General features: G+C 36.9%; 1 protein-coding gene across 1 annotated transcript in view; it reads left to right on the forward strand.

Moving 5' to 3' along the window:
* The window catches only part of LOC110380374 (protein amalgam), a 58495-nt gene extending 45744 nt beyond the window's left edge, over nucleotides 1-12751 (forward strand). The window contains exons 3-10 of the mRNA XM_049838695.2: nucleotides 1534-1738; nucleotides 4398-4556; nucleotides 6507-6635; nucleotides 7472-7609; nucleotides 9426-9575; nucleotides 10509-10610; nucleotides 11253-11357; nucleotides 11777-12751. Coding sequence (XP_049694652.1) covers nucleotides 1534-1738; nucleotides 4398-4556; nucleotides 6507-6635; nucleotides 7472-7609; nucleotides 9426-9575; nucleotides 10509-10610; nucleotides 11253-11357; nucleotides 11777-11796 — 1008 coding nt within the window. The 3' untranslated portion in view covers nucleotides 11797-12751. The remainder of the gene's footprint in view (nucleotides 1-1533; nucleotides 1739-4397; nucleotides 4557-6506; nucleotides 6636-7471; nucleotides 7610-9425; nucleotides 9576-10508; nucleotides 10611-11252; nucleotides 11358-11776) is intronic.
* The last annotated feature ends 6379 nt before the right edge of the window (nucleotides 12752-19130 follow it).

Consider the following 19130-nt stretch of genomic DNA (forward strand, 5'->3'; position numbering starts at 1 on the left):
CGCCCTGATACGCCTTCTTTGAATGCCATGTTTTGTAGGTAATACCAAAAATCGTTGACAGATGTCCCATAGAACCCTAACGCCTAGTTAGTTCATTTGCGACTGATCATTTTGGTCATGCCCACTTTACGAATTTGACTTAGAAGAAGGCCTGACCTGCCTGCATTATAGGATCTCCGTTCATGTTTCGTTGCTCCGTGGTATGTGCCCTATTAAGGCGTAGGACGCAATTGCGGGCCCATGTGGCCCTTCAGCAAATGGAATTTAGCCTTTACTGTTCTTAGGATATTTCCTCGTTGAAGCGTTTGTTTCAATGAGAGTGGGTGGTTTGTTATTCGATTAGTATTTTTATAGCGGAATATTGTAGGAGGTATGCCATTTTGTCATGTTTTTGTACGTGGGATCATTGTTTTTTTGAGAAGGTTTAATTCGGATTCTGAGAGTTGAAGTAGGTAGGTAGGTAGATTGCCCCTTTAAAATTGTCTGGGTAATATAAAGCTGAACAACATTTATCTTCTATGATATTTTTTGTATTAAGTATAAGGTATTATTTACTAAGGTTTTCGTGTGAACAAGTCACATAGCTGAATCACTGAAGGGTGGGATGCCCACACAATTAGTACGACAAGGCTTCTCGCTATCTTAATTACTTTCGTGTTTTTCCACCATGATAATGTTGAATGACTTATCTCTTCTAGGAAATTGTAATTTTGTGTGTACCAATGTCAGTTAATCGGATATTATGTAATAAGATTGACTTGAGATAATAGTTACTTTCAGAAAACTGTATACTTACTCAACTATTTTGATGTACTGTAACACTCATACATGTTATCAAAACGTAGATTTATTTTTGAAAATCGTGTCAATAAACCCGAGTATTAACCAAATTATTTTGTAAGTGGTTTCGTGAAAGGGCTTATTGAGCACCTATATTATGATAAATGTTATGAGATAAATTAAGCATTTAAAATAACTTCAGTGCAAGTAATAAAACTGTAAGCAGCAAGTTACCAAAATGTTTCCTTCTTTGCAAACTTTGTTTCGTAATTACGAAATTCTTTAACAAGAACATTCGGATATTTTCATAAATCCAACTTTCTTCGACCTGAGGTGTTGTTCAGCATTCTTTGGGACAACTTTTATTTATACATTAAATAAATGTCACGGGATTTCCGTAATTTCAATATTAACACAACAATAATGACATTAAACAAGGAAAAAAGCGAATTAATTGTTCATATTGACTTTAAGACTTTAAAAAATATTTGTATTTAATGTGCAGATTAAACATAAATAAAAAAGATTACTGAATTTTTGTGACTCTGTCTCATCAAAAGAAAATTTTAATTTTATTTTTTGTATAAACGAATAACGAATATTTAACTTCATCAATAATGTCAACAAAGAAACATAAATGCATTTCGACACAAAACCTTGTATGTTATTTTATATTAAAATCTTCTTTCAATCGAATATAAAAAAAAACAAATTACATATCCATATTCAATAATCCTATTAACCACTACCCAGGTGGCGTGGCTCCGAGTGGACACGCAAACCATCCTCACAATAGCAGCCCACGTGATCACGAAGAACCATCGTGTCAGCGTCAGCCACGGAGACGGCGCGTGGACGCTCACGCTCAAGGAGATCGGCCCGGCTGATGGCGGCCGATACATGTGTCAAGTGAACACCGAGCCGATGATGAGCCAGACACATCTACTGCAAGTCGTTGGTAAGTATCGCATAGCTAGTAAGCTTGTAGCTAGCTTGCCAAGTGATCACCAAGAATCACCGCGTCAGCGTCAGCCACGGAGACGGGGTGTGGACGCTCACGCTAAACGAGACCGGCCCGGCGGATGGTGGCCAATACATGTGTCAAGTCAACACCGAGCCGATGATGAGCCAGACACATCTGTTACAAGTCGTTGGTAAGTATTCAATAGCTAGAAAACTAGTAGATAGTAAGTCACGTGATCACGAAGAACCATGGCGTCATACCTACATAGAATTGGGTATTCGAGTAAAAATACAGAACAAAAATGTTACGTTAAACTGTTATTGATTTTGTCACTCGGACGAATATTATTTTTGAACTCTTGTTTTTGTTAACAACAGCCTAAAAGTATTATGTATTTGCATTTTAGAATCAAATATCTGGAATAAGACCCCTGCCTCATTAGGACGCCAATGGCGACGTCGCCGGCTACGTATCCAAGCAGTTAGTATTGAAATGTATGGAACCTAACTCACTTGGCGACGGTTTGGCAACGTCGCCAAATTGGAGGCGTGGCCACGAGCTACAGTTCCCTACGTGGTTTCTGGCTACCGTGGCAGCTTGGCGACGTGGCCACTGTAGCCACTATAGTGTACACGGTAAAGCGCACCTCCCTCACACAGTCGCCAATGTGGTCGCCAGTCCCATTTGCAATTTCTTCAGCGACGACGTAAACAATTGACTGTCGAGACGCCCATGGCCACTCGACTTAGCGACATTTGGATGCCAGAAGTAGCCAGACCTGTGCCGCTGGCGACGTCGCCATGGCGTCCTAGTGAGGCAGAGCTCTTAATTCTTCCTAAGAGATCTGCCTCACAGAGGACGCCATGGCGACGTCGCCAGCGGCACAGGTCTGGCTACTTCTGGAATCCAAATATCGCCAAGTCGAGTGGCCATGGCCTCTCGACAGTCAATTGTTTACGTCGTCGCTGAAGAAATTGCACGCTGACTGGCGACCACATTGGCGACTGTGTGAGGGAGGTGCGCTTTACCGTGTACATTATAGTGGCAACTGTGGCCACGTTGCCAAGCTGCCACGGTAGCCAGAAGGCACGTAGGGAACTGTAGCTCGTGGCCACGCCTCCAATTTGGCGACGTTGCCAAACCGTCGCCAAGTGAGTTGGGTACCATACATTTCAATACTAACTGTTTGGATACGTAGCCGGTGACGTCGCCATTGGCGTCCTAATGAGGCAGGGCTCTAAAAAACCGCTCTAAATAAAATAGTAGTCTGGTTTTGTAACACGAAAACACATATCCAAAACTACTCTCATTTGATCAGGCTCACTAGTTTATCAGCCGCCAACACAAATCAATTAAGCAATAAATATAGTTGGCCGGCCGATACTTTATTTAGAAGAGCTAAGCGATCCCTGAATAATGAACGATACATTATCGATATCGGTATTACTTTTATCCCGTATTTTGATAATGAGATATGTAAGAAAACATATTAGCTTAGTCTGCACGAAGCTAGCCAGTTTGGGGAAAATTATTGTTTAGGCAAAAGTAGGGAAAATGTCAGACGCGTGAATTATTTATGAAACACGAGCTATTTGCTGTTAATATTTTTCACATGTAGATAACAACTACCGCAGTTAACTAATAACTACGTACCTACTACATGCGAACAATTTGAAATTTCTACTCACCATCTTGAAAACACAAATTCTCTCGTACACGTTACTCGATCACAAACTTACACTAAACATTGATTCACTCACTGCTCTTATTACCTTTTTCACATAACACTTCCACTGGCTCGATCACGAACAAAAAACAACACTTATTCACTCACTGCACTAATTACATATTTCACACAACACATTCACAATAAACACTTCACAATATTTACAAAACTTTACCGTTGCATAATATTGTAGGCGCGCCGATCGCCATTTACCGCCATTAACATTTTTTTTTCAATTACCATAGTGTTTGACAGCCGAATGCCACAGATAAGTAATGGCGTGACCACCTGTGTTTTGGCGCGATGCAGCCAATGTACCTATATAATTTTTATGCAGATTTTTTTGTAATTTCTTTTTGTGTACCAAGTAATATTTATTTACCTATATAAATTTATTTAATTCGTCCGTTGGAAGGAATATTGTAAGTTTCGGTTATTGCGGAAAATCATCGCGGAAAAACAGCATTAGGCTGAGCGAGGGATGCATGCTACCCCCTCATGTCAGTTTTTTTTTTTTTTTTTTACTTTTTATGTTGTCTATAATATGCTGTTGAACTCATATCACATCTGTTTTATATTCAAAATTAAAGTTTGTCTTTTAAAAAAAGTGAATGTTAATGTTCTAAATTCAAAAATTTTAATAGAGTAATTGCGACCATTGCGATTTTGTAGGAGTGCAAGTTGCTGGAGCAAGTTGACATGCCCAAGTGACAAGTGATATGAGCACGCTGGTGGATGTTTTGCTTTGGTACATGCGCGAGTCACTGGACATGCGCAAGATATTGCACCGTGTTGATGCACCCTATATCACGATAATCGTTTTTCATTTGAACAAGGTTATCATGACACAAAATTTCGAAATTACTGTCTTAAAATCACTGCCAATTTATCATATTTATGAATTAAAATAGTAACTTATTCCAACAGTTCCTCCGGACATCGATGACGATGCCAGCAGTGGTGAGGTGCTGGTCAAAGAAGGCGAGAACGCGGCGCTCCGGTGCGTCGCGTCTGGCACTCCGCCGCCCAACATAGCCTGGAGGAGAGAAGACTCCAGGCATTTCAAGATTGACAACCAAACGTTGGGTAAGAAACAACAAAATATTAAAAAATTGCGAACCCGTTAAAAACTGAAACCACTTCTTGTTCGGCTGACAACTTAATTTCTAGTTAAAAAGCTAGCGCGAACACTCAATTCAGAAAACCCACTTTAATTTCGGCACAAAATAAAATCCGAACAAAAACTAAAATTAGTTTTCTAGTTCACCTTCCGGCGGAGTTTCGTTTTTCAATTACCACATCGTTACGCCCTCGTCGCGTCGCGTCGTCACGAACAACTGTTGACCGTAAAAATAATTGGGGAGAGGCAATTCCAAGAAAACGGCCCGACAATGTTGCAGATTTTCGACAAAACGGTTTCAGTACAAACAGCGTCGTATGCATAAACAGAGCAGTAAAAGCAAAATTTGCAGATTCCCTTAATTCCGTTGAAACAACGAGTACAAACAATTGTTTTATAAACTTGAAGCCAGAAATAACCTTTATCTGTTATTCACACTACCGCACAGAGGACCGCAAACATTATGAAGCGACAGTGTGCAAAAACTGTCACAGTATGCACAGCAGTCACCGCCAGAACGGACTCGTGTACAAAGGGAAACTTTGGCGCCCGCGGCCATAAATTGAATGTAAGCTCTCTTATTTGCATTGTGTGCTCAAACGACGTTGTTATAAAATTGTGCCGAGTATCGCCCGGCCTTTGGCAACGGCAACTAACTTCTAAATAAATCCCTAACTCATTATTGTCGCAAGAAGAACTTGTTTCTATTTCGAGTGGGACTTGCTCAATTACTTTCTTGTGTACATATTAAGTACATTTAAATCTAAGAACTGGTCCTTTGACAACGGTTTAGGATACAAACAGTAAGTTAATTTTGAATCCGAAGTACACACTATAAAGCGTCGGCCTTCTAAATTCAAAATACATTTTACAACAGCCAGTCCGAGGAGTTCATTTGTATTTCGTCTCAAAGACAAATAAAAGAGGAGGAAATATATCAAACGTCGCTCTCATTAATGCGGAGATCTACACGAGGAAATAACTCTCTCCAAATAAGACAGACAATGGTCCGTATCAGCAGATCAGCGATCAAATCGCGGAGGAGGGAGGGAGTACAACGAGCTTTTTTTTTTTTTTTATCGACGTAAAATCATCAAATGACCCCTCCCGCTGTGGGTTAGCAGCGGTGAGGGAGTGTCAGACTCTTACTGACTAAAATCGTCGTGTTCCGTCATAGGCCTTTTATGTACCAGGGCCGCGGTATCTCTTTCGAACAACCCGCAGCCCTCGAACAACCCGCAGCCCGAGTACAACGAGCTTACGGCGGCTTAGTGGCATAGCCCTCGTTAACCGACACAAAAAGACATACAAAAAGTACGACTTACAGGGAAGCATTTCAAAAGACAAAAGATTATCCCATTATTTACAAATGATTAGACTTTTTCTACAATCAGTGGATTTATGAAATCAAAGTCTTTACGCAATCAAAACTAATTCTTGCCTTTATCAATAAAGTTGATTTATTTCGCGATTCGAGTCATCTAGATGTAGTTAAGAGAATTCTAAATAACTTGGAGTAGATGAGTAATTTAACAAAATTAAAATTAAACATAATAATGTCTAGACTGAAGATTAATTGCCAAGTCATTTTACGAGTGAATCAACAAACAATGGAATTATACTTTCACTTAAAGTAAATAAGAGGAATCTTCAAACGGAATGGTTGGCACATTAAGTTCTATTCTGATTTTGTTGTCTACAGTTATTAGGCTTTTCTGCCACGCATATTTTCACCCGCGTTCTGAGAGTACTAATTACCATACATAAATAAATAGAAGCATATATACATAGTCATGTGCACTGCCAAGTTCCATTGAGTGGTTTTTGCAGAAAGATGGAACAAACATCCATTAATACAAACTTTAGCTTATATACTATTAGTAGGATGAGTTTTATAGTAATGTTTTCTTCCACAGTGTCAAAATGGAGCGGGCCCTGGTTAAACCTGACGGCCGTCGAGCGAGTGTTGTCAGGCGCGTACCTCTGTATCGCCACGAACGGCGTGCCTCCGTCAGTGAGCAAGAGGATCCAGATTAATGTGATATGTGAGGCGACACAAATTAATGCTTTTATTTATAGCTACCACAATTACTGTTGGCCTTGCGTTGTCACGTGTAAGATGATAGGCAGATCGTCGGAGCGGATTGAGTTATGATGGGAAGTGTTATTTTAGCGTTTTCTGTAAAATATGGCCTTGAAAAGAAATTCGATAATGATCGCTATTTACAGTTTTATCATCAGCACCTACAGTTGAATCTCATAGTTACCTTTTGGATCTTTAACGGAATCTGTAATTAAAAATAAATGAATAAAAAACGATATGACTATGCAACTATGCAAAATGCTAAGATCAACTCTCAAAAAATACGTAGAAGGATTACAACTTTTTTTTAAATAGATCTTTAAAGTAAGTTGATCCACAATGAAATAATGTTCTTCTGAAGTGGCAGGTTTCCATTAAAGTCGGTCGTGTGTTACAACTTTCTTGGTAATATTCTCGAATACCCGCGTCCGCGGCCCGTGGTTCATTAATAACAGAACTTTTGGAGATACTGCCCATTTGATGAGGGTTACCGAAAGATATTGAATTTAGAATTATTTTTTGATGTTTTATATTCTTTTCATTAAGAAAGCTAGATTGGCTAGATGTTGACTTCTTCTTAATTAAAAGTAGACTTCAGTAGATAGTTTGTAAAAAAAGGCTCAAGAAATAAATGCCTTACAAAAAACTTGGCTTATGTTAGCATTATGTCGGAAAATATAGTAGTAGTGAGTCTTTTAAGGAAGAACTCGCTAGAAATTTTTAATAGGTAACGGAAATTGCCCTGCTTTTTCTTGACCATCCCAATGGCTCCAACTAATATATTTCTCCATTCCGCAGTTGCCCCATCAGTATGGGCAGGCAGGGTCGCCATAAGGGCCCCATCAGGCAGCGCCGTCACCCTGCAGTGCACCGCCGAAGCGTTCCCCGTGCCGCAAGTGCACTGGACGCTCAATGGGGAACAGCGGCTTGTCAACGGTAAGTTTAGCTGTTCCATCAGTGTAGGCAGGGAGGACAGGACCTTCTTTTAAAAATCGCGATTTTAAAATACTTTTCAGTACGTTCACCGTCATATTTAAAATTAATAAATTAAGATAACATTATTTAAATCTCCTTTAATGTAAATAAAGAAGAAACAATAATCTAACCCTCTCTTAGCCCGAAGCAAAACTCTAACCACACAATTACATTAACTTAAACAAATTGCTTAACTGAAACGGTTACAAAACGAAACAAAGAAAAGTAAAAGAGCAATAATAAAAACAAGAGAAAACTAACATTCTATTATAATTGCAATCTTTTGTTCTCATTAACAATACAATTACTTAAGTTTCTGCTGCAGAGGAAGGATACGTACTTTTAATTAGATCATAATAGCACTTTTAAACTAAATTAAAAGTCAGTATTTTTATAAGAACATCGTCTTGGGTAATATTAGCTTCTTCTGCACTTACCACAAATGATACCAATTTATATTAAATAGATCGAAACCTGAAAATTCTGAAACAACGTACAAAAATCTCTCTACCCACGTGGATTTCTATTGACGGATTTTTGTGTTCTCGAAATAGAATCCCCGTGAATTGAACCAAGAAAAAACTACAAAGGGAATACTAGGCACACCAGTAAAAGGAAAGCAGGCCAATCTTACAAAATACAAAACAAAATGGATTGTCCTACAACTCTTAGACAAAGAAACATTCAATTAGGCTTTACGAAACTTCAAAAGAGTCACTAAATCCAGTATATTTGTATTGTACACTGAACTTGCTCAAAGACAACAAATAAAGGAATTATTTTATCCTGTAGGATAATAAACGACAGACTTCTAAGTAATCATGCCTTCACAAAACATAAAATTTGGCTCAAAAAGTTTTTAATTACAATTATTATTTAAGATTCGAGTTTATTACTCTTTGATGTATCAGTTAATGAGTGCTCCACAGTTTGAAAGTTTTCTCCTCAAGAATTATGAGTCAGCTGAAATTACTTTATTATGAAAGCGCTTTATGGTTAAATTTTTTTGATGAATGAATTTTGGATTAAGAAATTCCGAATAATTTGAAATTGGTTACAATTTTTTTTTCTCGTAGCTTGAAGTTCATCTTGTTATTTTCTATTTTACAAAATATTTGAAATAAAAACGATTTCTTGTTATTTATGTAGGCAACGTATTTTATGTGGGTAGTATTGAATGCTAATAACAAATAAAATAGGTAACACATTTACACTACAATATAAAACAACAATATTTCACAAAATCATTTTATTCATATTCATTCAAATTAATTTGTAATCGAAGTACTCACAAAATGTGATTTATTTACACAAAAGAATATTTTTGTTATACAAAACGGATTACGTACCGCAAAACCGAGGCAAACAAACAAATAATAAAAACAAAAACAAGAGACAACCGCAGAATACTAACAATAGCAAGTTTACCACAGACTATAAATATATTTTAAGCCTCCTCAAATTGTTGGTACTGTGAAAATATTTTTTTGTACAAATATTCTATTTCGGTCATTATATTCAATGAAACAATAATGTAAAGTTTGGATGTTTTATTAGTTAAGTTATTTTTTTGCTTGAGGAAAATATGTTGTTTTGACATTACTTCTAAATCGACACAACTGAGTTTATGACTTGAATTCTTAAGGGAAACATTTTACAATCTCGATGGAAACTTGCTTTTAGACATCTCCGGTCGGTCTCTGCCGGTGACGGCGGCGATGGACAAACGGCCATAGAATGTTACCTAATTGTTTTGTGTTTTTTTATTTGTTCCCAGGCACTAAACATAGACTAAGCATGACGTCCCGCGGCTACCGGCACACGGTGAGCCTCATGGTGACGGAGATGTCGCGGGAAGACGCGGGCGCATACCGCTGTCATGTGGAGAACACGCAGGGGAGGGCGCAGGCTGAACTGTTTCTACATTGTGAGTATATGGCATTAACGAATTCTTCGTAAATAAGTAATTTAGCTGTGTTTGTGAATAATCCAAAAAAGTTGTTGTTCCACAATTTTCTACCAGTCTACTTCCTTGGTGTGTATAAACAGTAGATTGGTATCATCAATCACATAAAAAGCACGAGTCTTTTCATATGATTTGGCCCGATTATTATCATAGGTACATTTGTGTTCTCTAAACTTGATTACAACTATTAAAAGAAATGTTTTATAACACATGATATTTTAATCTTCTTACTCTTACTTACTTCTTAATCTTACTTACTTCTCAGAAGAGGCATGTATACTGCAGTGGGTCGATATACGTCGATGGACGTTAGTGAGCTTTTGTTGTAAATCCAAATCTATCTAGATCTTTGAACAGGATTTAAAACTTTTACTACATTTACTACATAAAACACAATTAAAAATCTTAAAGCACCCAGCACTTACGTCCGCATTTTACCTTGATAAAACTCTTATTCCGAGAACTGCAGACAGAGTAAAGAGGAGAGATACTAACGGGATCCAATGTACTTCACTTAGTTTGAATTTGTGCATCGTAAGCTTGAATCGAGTTTTAAGTTAAGATTTAAACTTGGCTTTGGTACCGGAATACTTTGCTTATTCCTCTGTTGGGCTTTTGTTTTTTTAATGTTCGAAGGATTACTTCGGTCTGTGTTTATTTCAATGCACTTTGAAATCGAGCACCTATTTGAACTTAACATAAGAATAGGTGTATGAAAGTGGTAGGGCTTTAAAACGTTTGATTATAATAAATTATTGTGTTTATATCAACGTTGTCTCTCAGTAAAATAGTTTTTTTTTGTTTTTTATGTACCTAATTCCGACATCTCTCTGTGAATATGTAACAAAATAACACCTTCTTGTCAATAAACTAACGTGTTATATTTCCCACTAGTACTAACCACAACAACTACGACGACTACGACTACTACAACAACTACGACGACGACTACGACAACAACTACACTGCCGCCGCCGACAACTACGCTGTTACCATGTAAGTTTTACTAACAGAATATTTTAAATTACATTTGTAGAAAACTTTATTGTTTATCGAAAAATCTTTTAAAATTTAATAAAAACTTCGAACTTAAATATTTTTCTGTGAATTAATTCCATTTTTAAATAAGTCTAAGTATTGATAACCTAATTCTTAAAATGCTTGATAACGATTTAAAAGCTCACATTATCCTAACAGTCTAGTCTACATGAATTTGCTTTGAAGCCAGTTCACAAACAAATCGAATTAGCTTGAAGCTGATACTCACGACAAACGGCTAAAGACTTTAATAGAATTCCAAGTCAAAGTCTAACTGTTTATTTATTAACAACATTATAAAGCAATTTTGAATCATTTTAACCGACTTTTGTAATTTATGGATTTAGGTCTGATAAACAGAAACAGCTTGTAATAGTTTATTTAATGAAACGAAGGTTTACTGCTTTCTGTTCATTTCTTCTTCATGTTATAGTTAGTTTCACTAAAATAATATTTGCCTCTCACTGATATTTTTTTTGTGTTGATCCATCGATTACCGTATTTTTATCTTACATCCTAAAAAATCTGGCTTAGTTTTATCTGTGAGTTTTCTTCGGTAAAGATTTTATGCATTTGAAATGTTTCTATTTGATCTGATAGATGACACAGAGAGACATTTGGAGCAGCTGCACCGCGGGGTGCTAGAAGACCCTGGTCTGGATAACCCATACATTGTGCTCAGCCAACACCAAATGCAGAATCTTGGTAAGAATTAACTCTGTTATCTAATATGTACCTCCATTAGTGACCATTAGATCTTTAGAGCCATTGGGGAAAGTAAATAACCATCATATCATGGCGAACAACTCCATATTTTGGATAGTACGTTAAATTTATACGTCCTGGTTGTCATTTGAATATCTTTGGCAGTGGTTAGTCAGAAGGCAGAAAATCTGACAACCTGTTTTACCAAAGTTAACAGGGTAGAAGGAGTTTAGATAAATTTCCTCTTTATGGTACTCAGCTGCATCCAGCTAGACTAGAAGCAGACCACGACATAGTTAGGAATAGGTTAGGAAGATGATGATGACAAAAATAGCTATGTAAATCAATACCATAAGTATTGAGTCATCATCCTCCTGACATAAGATTGATTATGACTTAAAGCCCCTTTTGCCCCTTAGAAATGGTGACGACAATGTGACCTCCGGCCGGTGCGCGCGGGCCGTGGGCGGAGGGCTGGCCGCCGCTGCACGACGCCGCGCGCGCCGCCGCGCCGGGAGAGCTGGTGCTGCTCGCAGTGCTACTGTTGGCGTGACACTGCACACACGTATAAGTACACATGAGGTTGTTATCACACGTGCTGTGTGTATACTGATATTAGGTAACGTAAAAGACAAGACGAGAGTACTAATTTTGTATTTGGTGTTCACTGATATCAAAAGAATGCGTTCAGATTAAAACTTTTTCTAGTTTTATCAGCATGTGTATATATTTTTACCCCCTAATATTTTTAACCTTTATATGCTCGGATTTGCTAAAGCAATTAGGTGCGCGACACTTTCGGGGCTTCTGACAAATGACATGGGTTAGCTATATCTCGCTGAATTTGGTAATTTGTATAGATTCGTGCTTATACGCACTTAACGCTCGTATAAACTAGGAATTCGGTAAAAAACGATAGAATAATCACCTAGTTTGAAACCTTCCGGTTCCGGTGTCAAACAGTAAACACCTATTGTTGTTGCTCTCTCAAAACTAATCAATTTATACAGCCAAATTGCCGGCTGTAAGTCTAAAACTGCCATCAACATTGAATACAGTGACGAATTCAAGTAGTGCATACAAGTTGGAGGCACGAAGCGCAAAAAACAAGCCAAATATCCCTCGAAACACACAGGCAAATAGGTTAGAAAAAAAGTGTCGTCATTCCTTCAAGGAGACAGCTGACAGATTTCAACCAATCACAACCCTGGTCATAGACACTGCAGATCATATCGTTCTGAGGTTGGTAGTTCTGAACCCGTGCTGTCAAAAATAACCCAGGGCTGTCATCTGCAATTGGTGTTGCCAACTAAAATCAAGTGTTACCAACTCAGAACGAGTGTTGCCAACTAAAAGTAAGTGCTGCCAACTACGAATTAGTGTTGCAATTTTAGAAAAAACATCGAAAATGGAAAATGAGACGGACACATTCTGGAATAAATTGAAGGAAGAAATGGCAATGCAAACAAGAGAGATAACAGAAGCAGTCACGAAAAATGTATCAGAAAATATAAATGAAAAATTAACAGCGCTAGCTGAAGAAAACAAAATCCTGAAAGCTGAAGTTAAGACCCTAAATGACAAAATTAGATCCTTAGAAGAAAACAAAAGAAAAACAACGTCCTGTTCTTTGGGGTTAAAGAGTTACAACGTGGTGAAGCCCCCTTAGAAACTGTATTGGAAGTTATGGAAAAAGAAATGAATATCCACGTAAAGCCTAATGAAATAAACAGTGCTTACCGACTTGGCGAAAAGAAAGACAACAAAACGCGTCCTATTCTTGTTACTTTCACAACAAACTGGAGAAGAAACGAAGTGCTTAGGAACAAAAAGAAACTGAATTCGAAATATACATTAAAGAGGACCTCAGCAAAGAAACGTTGGAGAATAGGAAACAACTGTTACCCCAACTAAAAGAAGAGCGCAAAAAAGGAAATGTTTGTTATTTTGTCAAGGATAAAATAGTCATCAAAGAGCCGAGAGAGGAGAAAATAGGCAAGAGGAAAAGTGACTGCATTAGTCCTTTAAATAAGTCACCAAACCAACCATCCGCCCCTGCGTCAAAGAAATGTACTAAAATAAACATGATGGACTATGTATCTCGGGGTAGATCCACATCACTTTCACAGCCCTCAACGTCAAAAAATGCATAACAGACACCGACGACAGGAAACCCAACTTAAGCTACGAACATGTATCCAAAGAAACAGCCAAAACACCTTCCCCAAGCCGGCTGGTCACCGTGGGGAATGACGACCACTACCCTCCGATTATAAATTCCCTACCACAAATCAAAACATTAAGAAACAATAAACTACAAAACACCAAGCAAATTTATATAGCTACGTACAACACACGTTCTCTGAGGACTGAAGATAGGCTACAAGAACTTCTGTATTCATTAGAAGATATTAAATGGGACATCATAGGATTGTGCGAAGTGAGAAGATACGGAGAAGCTATCGAAGAATATGATAAAGTTACACTATACTATAGAGGCGATGTTCCCGGAAAATATGGTGTAGGATTTTTAATAAAAAATGAACTCAATAGTTCCATTGTAGAAATAATAGGAGTCACGGACAGGATCGCTATATTAAATATTAAAATTCCTCCAAAACAGGAAATATGGTCTATAGTGCAAATTTACTCACCAACAGAGCAGTCATCTACTTTAGAAATCGATGCATTTTACTCAACTCTCAACATCGCCCTAAAAAAGTACACATACAAACACTGCATAGTAATGGGAGATTTCAATGCTCAGATTGGAAGTCCACGAAATGGAGAAGATATTGTACTTGGCCCTTACATCAGAGGGAAAAGAACAAGGAACGGACAAAAACTAATAGAAATGGCGATGGAAAATAACATGAGGATAATGAACAGCCTATTCAAGAAAAGAACTTCAAAAGATGGACTTGGGAATCACCAGGCGGCAGTTTCAAAACGAAATTGATTACATCTTAACAAATAGACCAAAATTAATTGACGACTGCGGCACCATTTATCTAAATTTTAATAGCGACCACCGAGTCCTGAGAGCACGTCTGAGCAGGTCAATGGGCACTATTAAAAGTCGACCCTTCAAAGTCAGAAGACCAACACCAAATAACAAACAAATGTTAAACACCATCAAAGACAAACTGAAATTAGTGACAGAATCATCCTTTGAGGGTATAAATACTCAGCAGAAGTACAACATAGTACATGAAATATTGACATTGAGACAAGAACCTGATACTAAAAATAATACGAAGGATAAGAAAAACTTGTCAGAGAAAGTAATTAAACTCCTAGAAGCAAGATCAAAACTGTTAAATACTACAAAGAAAACAAAAATTATCAGAAACAAAATAAGCGAAATAAGTAAAGAAATCAATAACCAAATAAGAAAAGACAGAGAACGCACCAGGCGTGAAACTTTTGAAAAACACATAAGCAAAACTGGAGGTATTAAAAAAGCTCTAAAAACTTTAAAAGAAAAGAAAAACTGGATACCCAATATGAAAGACCTACTTTCGAAAACGAAAACAAAAAGATATGATATACTGTCAATAGCAACTACATTCTACGAAAACCTTTACTCCAGCAAGAACCAAATAGTAAACACCGACTTAAATAACACCGACGCGGTTCCACCTATACTAATAGAAGAAATATACAAGGCAATAGAAACACAGAAGAAGGATAAAGCTCCCGGCCCTGATAATATCAGCAACGAATTACTTACAGATTGTAAAAACGAGCTAGTACCACTACTTAAACACATTTTCAACGACATATTGCACACCGAGGAAATTCCTGCACAGTGGACTACATCAACAATAATCCTACTCCATAAAAAGGGTGACAAAGGAGAAATTAACAACTACAGACCAATAAGCCTAATGTCGAACATTTACAAAATTTTTGCAAAAATTGTCTTAAGGCGAATAACCAAAACTCTTGATGAAAACCAGCCCAAGGAACAGGCTGGCTTCCGGTCAGGCTATTCAACATTGGACCATATACTAACGGTAAGACAACTTTTTGAAAAAGCCAAAGAGTTTAAAGTGCCCTTCTACTGTTGCTTCATCGATTTCAACAAGGCATTTGACTCAATAGAACACAACAGTATCTGGCAATGTCTGAAGAAACAAGGAGTCGACCAGAAATATATTAGGATTTTAAAAAGCATATACACTAACAGTACAGCAAGAATAAAACTAGAGAAACAAGGGAAACAAATAAACATAAACAGAGGCGTACGCCAGGGAGATCCACTGTCACCTAAATTATTCACAGCTGTACTGGAAGATATCTTTCGGAGACTGGAATGGGACCACTACGGACTTAACATAAATGGCGAAAATCTTACACACTTGAGGTTCGCTGATGACATAATAATACTGGCAAGGAGCAAAGACCAACTACAATACATGATCACTGATCTGGATAGAGAAAGCCGCAAGGTAGGTCTGACGATGAACACTTCAAAAACCAAAGCCATGACAAACGCACTGGAAGACACTATTCTTTTAAACGCCGAACCAGTAGAGTTTGTAAAGAATACACTTACTTGGGCCAACAAATCTCGGTCACTGATATAATGACAAAAGAAATCGACACAAGGATTGGAAATGCATGGAAACGCTACTGGGGTTTAAGGAAATAATGAAGAATACAGAAATCAAAACGTACGTCAAAACAAAACTGTATAACACTTGTATACTCCCAGTCTTGACATATGGCTGCGAGACATGGGCTCTCACCAAAGCGCTATATAAGAAACTCGAAACGTGTCAGACGGCAATGCAAAGAAGCATGCTAAATATAAGAAAATCTGATAGAATAAGAAACACCACTATCCGAAGGCGCATGAAAATTGAGAATGTCACAACTAGAATAAGAAAACTAAAGTGGAAATGGTCCGGCCACATAGTCAGAGGCAATGACAAGTGGAACAAAAACATAATATCTTGGTACCCTAGGGACAAGAAAAGAAATCGAGGAAGACAGTACCGAAGATGGGATGACGAAATTAAAAGCATAGCAGGGAATATATGGACTAGAAGAGCCCAAAACAGAGCAGAGTGGAAGAAAATGGAGGAGGCCTTTGCCAAAGTTGGGCAAACAGACCAGGTCGTTGGTGTCATCGACTCGTCAGAGTTGTAGATTAAGATTGTATACTGTAAACAAGGTCTGAATAAAGGCTATTTTTATTTTTATTTATTTTATTTATTGAAACCAATCAAAAAGTACTCTCAGAAATTGTCAGTGTGAAACCAGGTATGAACAAGAACGAGGGTCGTATAATTTTGATGTTACCTTATATCAGTGTACACCCAGCATCACAGCATAAATTAATTTGAGAAGATAAAAACATTTGACTTGTAAATTATAAACCGTAATGTTAACAACGACTGCTGAACACAATTTTGTATCATTTAATGTATATATTTTAAGGTCGTATAGAAGCTGTAAATAATTTTGCACGAAGATAGTCATATCAATTTATAGGACACTATTATGAATAAATCATTGTTAGTGCGTCTGATGTTATCATATTGTGATGTTCGACTCGTTTCTAACAAAAACCATTTCATCAACATTTAGTTTGTTTCAATGATTTCAATTTGAATACTTACAATTAATTTTGCAAATGGAAACTTCGATGTACTGAGCTGAAATCAATATTATGTTAAACTAGTGTAAAGGTGAATATTGTTTGAAAAGCTAATATTTTCACTATTGTGGTTTTGATGGTATTGATTTGGTTTACGTTTATTTAACTTTATACCTTTTAGGGTTCAGAGATTGTTGGACAGATAGTCCAGAGTACGGTTGATTACTTACCTACTTTTATGTTTTCACACTTATTGGCCTAAAAGATGACGCTAAAAACAAAATATTTTTGAACGCGAGAAATCAAAGATGGTTTCTTTGATTTCTCGCTTCAGAAGCTAGTTTCCACTTTTTCAAACCAATCTACTGACTAAATCAAAAAAACAAGAATCAAAAAGCCAATAAGTGACAATTAATCCCCTTCAAAAAGACTATTTTCCTTTCCAACAAAGTTATTTTTATCTTTCTTACGTCAGGCCGAAATATCTCCAACCGTGATTTGGCATATTCTATCATGGATGGTCCCAAACCCTTTATAAGTTCAGAAAAACATCTTTCGTTTCCTTATTTTAGGAAATTACTATGTCCAAGAATAATACATCCATCTTTCGTACAAAAGATTTATTTTTTATTTTTATGAATAACCCCGTATGATAAATATACACCTATTTGTAAATTCCTATGTAAGTATAATGTAAAGAATTAAATTGTATTAACATGTTCCGTTGTAAAATATAAAAAGTTTGGGAATTGTACATTTTGTTTTATTCTTATATCCCTTAAATACCCCTTCAGTATTTATGAACTTGAAACTGTTTATATCAATAAGTAGCCAATTAGTTCGTTCTGTTAAGGTTATTTTCAGACATTTTACTTCACAATGCGTTTGATTGGGGCTACGCTTTACGTATGCAAATTCAGTGGAAATCGTTGCGCTGAAAAATGCATTTACCGCAGCGTTCTGAAGTATTTGCTGCAATCGAATGGAGCCACTCAAATATACGTGCGTAGTTCTCGACTTGAAAAGTAATTGCTTTGTGTTTTGATGGTTGTGGGGGATAGAGAGAGAAAAATGCTTTAACGATCTGAAATAGACTTTGATTAAGATAGGCTAATGATTCTATTTGATTAAAGTTTAATACTAGGATACTTGGCTTAACTAAGGTACAGGATTATTTCGGTTATGTGGCAGAGTTTTCATATTTTTTCCAGCTACAAATGTCAATTAGTGGAAGTAAAACATCACAAAACGCAACTACACTAGTATTAAAAAAACATCCAGTGCAACTATATCCAAAACAAATGGAGGCAAACAAGCAAAATAAAATGAATGGAATAAAATAAATATTTTTGTTATACTGTATCAACAAAAACGTCCACTGTGTTCGTAAAAGCTGTGAAAGTTAAACCACTGGCAGTCGGAACAAACAGGATGGTCGCTCAGTAAATACTGCTTATACCAGGAATGTAATAATGTTTTAATTAATTGTTCATTTTATTCTATTTGCTTAGCGGAATGTGGAATAAAAGTGTACACTGCTAACTGTTTATTGTTGAGCTGTTCCCTTTTATTTGCAATTTGCCAAGCTCTTATGATGCTCTTAAGTTTCATTTTACCGCAACTCTCTTTTTTCAAATTCATTTTATAATAATATCTGCATTTGGTCTTGTTTAAATTAGTTTCTTTGTTCATATATTACTGGTAAAGTTTAAAATATCGCTTTTAGCGATAAAACCACCAGTATTGCTACCTACATTTGTTTAAAAAACATGTTTCAAAAAATAACATTCCAAAGTCTCAATCTCAAGAATCAAAAACCTCTTTTGAATCCGCACCACTTATAGAGGTACTATCGTCCACATAAAGTTAGTATATAGGTTTCATAGTCTTTGATTGCCCACCAACCAATTTCACTTCTTTCTGCCTAAGACTTACTTTATCAAGCTCCCTAAATACCATTACAACATTGGATCCAATAGTTCATTGCTCCTACATCTGTAGTTCCTTAACCTTCAATAAAGTATCTCCTCCGGTACAAATTACATCTATTCCAAAGTGATTCATGTTCCAGATTTCGACTCCCTAATCTTCGTGTTTTACTTAGTATTTAAGTATCTCAGCTTCATTTGCGATTACAATAAGATTAACAGTCTATACAAGAGGAT

The sequence above is a fragment of the Helicoverpa armigera genome, chromosome 12 (assembly GCF_030705265.1).
Source record: "Helicoverpa armigera isolate CAAS_96S chromosome 12, ASM3070526v1, whole genome shotgun sequence".
NCBI classification, from domain to species: Eukaryota; Metazoa; Arthropoda; class Insecta; order Lepidoptera; family Noctuidae; genus Helicoverpa; species Helicoverpa armigera.